The 3,377-nt window shown below is 43.1% G+C and overlaps 1 protein-coding gene across 1 annotated transcript; it reads right to left on the reverse strand.

Annotated features, from left to right (window-relative positions):
* Positions 1-1,430: 1,430 nt before the first annotated feature.
* LOC108465231 (uncharacterized) lies at positions 1,431-2,186 on the reverse strand. Its single transcript, XM_017765551.1, has 2 exons — positions 1,839-2,186; positions 1,431-1,691 (listed from the first exon to the last, which is right to left on the reverse strand). The coding sequence occupies exons 1-2, from the start codon at positions 2,184-2,186 to the stop codon at positions 1,431-1,433; spliced, it is 609 nt and encodes a 202-aa protein (XP_017621040.1).
* Positions 2,187-3,377: the final 1,191 nt, after the last annotated feature.

Consider the following 3,377-nt stretch of genomic DNA (forward strand, 5'->3'; position numbering starts at 1 on the left):
TCAAGGAAAGCACCAACAATTGTAATACGAAAAAAAAAGATACCCGAAAGACAAGCAGTATTTGGCCTCTTCCCAAAAACGCAAGAAACAAAAAGAAACCCCTTGGCAAAAGCTGAAAAGAAACACAGCCACTACCCCAAATTTGGCACTACCTTGCCTATGACCGAATTTGGCACTAGAAGAGTCCCTCTTTCGGTAACAACCACCCCACACCTCAACTCTCATATTCTTCTCCTAAAATCTCTCCCCAAATCCCTCAAACACCTATTCAAACTCTAATCAAACTCTCATGATCAATTCTACCCTAGAGTCTCAGTCCAACTCCACTACCTACCCAGCTCAACAGCAAAATAATTACTCCATTATGCAACCCAGGACTCGAACTCAAGTCCCTCAGCAAAAGCAACACGCCACCTTGCCACTAGTCCACATGCACTCTTTGTGTCATAAAACAAGCACTAATATTAATAAGGCCTATATGACAATGTCCAGATTCATTTAAGAGCAATACTAAAAATTTTGTAAAAGCCAAGACTTGAACCCAGGCTTCTCAAACACTCCCAAACCCACTCAAATCACCAAGCCAGTAAAGCAAACATGTCATTTATGTGAAACATTACAAAATTAAAACTCTAGATTTTTGGGGTGTTACAACTCTACCCCCTTAAAAAATTTTTGACCTCGAGATTTACCTGATCAGAATAGATGAGGGTGCTGTTGTCGCATAGCCTCCTCCGACTTCCATGTGGCTTCCTCAGAGATGTGATTATGCTAAAGCACTTTAACCAGTGGAATAGATTTCCTCCTCAGCACCTTAACCTCACAATCCAAAATCTGCACTTGCTCCTCCTCGAACGTCAAATCTGGCCTAACCTCGATTTCCTCGACTAGAACTATATGTGTGGGATCAGAGCGACAACGACTTAGCATGGAGATGTGGAATACATCATGAATCTGGTCCAACTCTAGAGGCAACTCAAGTTGATAGGTGACCGGTCCCACACGCTTCAGTATATGATAAGGCCCAATGAACCTATGGCTTAGCTTGCCTTTCCGCCCAAACCTCAGAATCTTCTTCCATGGTGAGACTTTAAGAAAGACATAATCGCCCACAGAGTACTCAATCTCCTTAAGTTTCAAGTCTGCATACGACTTCTGTCTATCTGATGCTGACTTTAAACAGTCTCGAATTAGCCTTACCTTATCTTCAGTATAAGAAACTATTTCAGGCCCTAGAGCTCGTCGCTCACCCAACTTAGTCCAACACGTAGGAGTACGACACCTACGACCATATAATGCTTCGTACGGTGCCATCTAAATGCTGGACTGGTAGCTATTATTATATGTGAACTCTACTAACGGTAAGTAATCTTCCCAACTGCCTCGAAAATCAATCACACAACTTCTTAACATGTCCTCTAGTATTTGAATCACCCTTTCTGACTGATCGTCTGTCTAAGGATGAAACGTAGTACTGAAGTCCAACCTTGTACCCAGTGCCTCGTGTAATTTCTTCTAAAACTGAGATGTGAATCGAGGATCCTGTCAGATATAATGGAAACTGGTACCCCATGCAATCTCACAATCTCATCCACATATAACTTAGCCAACTTCTGCAGTGAATAATCAGGACGGGCCGGTATAAAATGGGCAGATTTAGTCAATCGGTCCACGATAACCCATACCGAATCCTTCTTAATAAGCGTTAAGGGCAACCCACTCACAAAATCCATGGTTACCCTCTCTCACTTCCAAAGTGGAATCTTAACTGGCTGCAGTAAGCCTGAAGGTAGTTGATGTTCAGCCTTAATTTGCTGGCATGTCAAACACTTACTTACAAAATCGGTAACTTCGCGCTTAAGTCCTGGCCACCAGTACAACTCATGAAGATCTCGGTATAACTTGTTTCCGCCAGGATGCATGGCATTAGGACTACCATGCACCTCTTGTAGTATAGACTGCCTCAGATCCAAATCCCTCGGTACACAGACTCTCCCACGAAAACACAGTACCCCATCACTATTAAGTCCAAAATCTGAAATCTCCCCATTCTCAACTTGTCGAAAACGAGGAACCAGTAACCCATCCAGTAACTGCTTACCCCTAATCTGCTCAGTCCATGTTGGTTTAACTTGAAGTCTAGCCAACAAGCTACCATCATCAAGCAAGCTGAGATGAGCAAACATCGCTCTTAAATCAGCTACAACCCTACGGCTCGGTGCAACAGCTACCACGTTAGCCTTACTGGGATGGTATTCAATTGAGCAGTCATAATCCTTAAGCAACGCTATCCACCTTTGCTACCTAAGATTCAGCTGTTTCTGAGTGAGGAGGTACTTAAGGCTTTTATGATTAGTGTAAATGATACACTTCTCACCGTACAAGTAATGCCTCCAGATTTTAGAGCAAAAACCATCGCGGCTAACTCCAAGTCATGTGTAGGGTAATCGCTTCATGGGTTTTAAGCTGACGAGACGTGTAAGCAACCACCTTATCCTCTTGCATCAACACACAACCTAAACCAACGTGTGATGCATCGCTAAAAATAGTAAATTCTTTCTCAGATTCTGGTTGTATCAAAATAGGGGCCTCAGTCAAAACCTTTTTTAGTTTCTCGAAACTTTCTTGCTGCCTATCAGACCAATCAAATGGTACTCCTTTACACAATAACTTAGTCACAGGTGCAGCAATCGGTGAAAACCCCTCCACAAAATGTCTGTAATATCCAGCCACACCTAGAAAACTTCGAATCCCATATAAGGTCTTAGGTGGTTTCCAATCCAGAATAGCTTCGATTTTTCGAGGATCAACCCTAACCCCCTCAGGAGAAACCACGGGACCCAAAAATGTCACCTCGCGTAGCCAGAAGCCACATTTGCTAAACTTAGCATATAACTGCTTCTCCCTCAAAACCTGCAGAACAACACAAAGATGCGCATCATCTTCTTCCTCAGTTCTCGAATACACCAAGATATCATCTATAAATACTATCACGAACCGATCCAGATAAGGCTGGAACACTCGGTTCATCAGATCCATAAAGGCAGCTGGTGCATTTGTCAGCCCAAACGGCATCACTAGGAACTCATAATGACCATAACGAGTCCTGAATGCTGTCTTGTACACATCAGTCTCTTTAACTCTCAGCTGATGATACCCAGAATGAAGATTTATTTTGTAACACCCCGAACCCGAGACCGTTGCCGGTGTCGGACACGAGGGGTTAACAAGCCAAAACCACTTATGGCACCGACCAATTTGACATTCCTAGGCAAGCTGGAAAACTGCGTCGCTGTCGCCTTAAAACGTATATCTCGAGTTTCACAACTCGGAAACTGATTCCGTAAATTTTCCATGAATTTAGACTCATATATCCA

The sequence above is a fragment of the Gossypium arboreum genome, chromosome 6 (assembly GCF_025698485.1).
Source record: "Gossypium arboreum isolate Shixiya-1 chromosome 6, ASM2569848v2, whole genome shotgun sequence".
NCBI classification, from domain to species: domain Eukaryota; kingdom Viridiplantae; phylum Streptophyta; class Magnoliopsida; order Malvales; family Malvaceae; genus Gossypium; species Gossypium arboreum.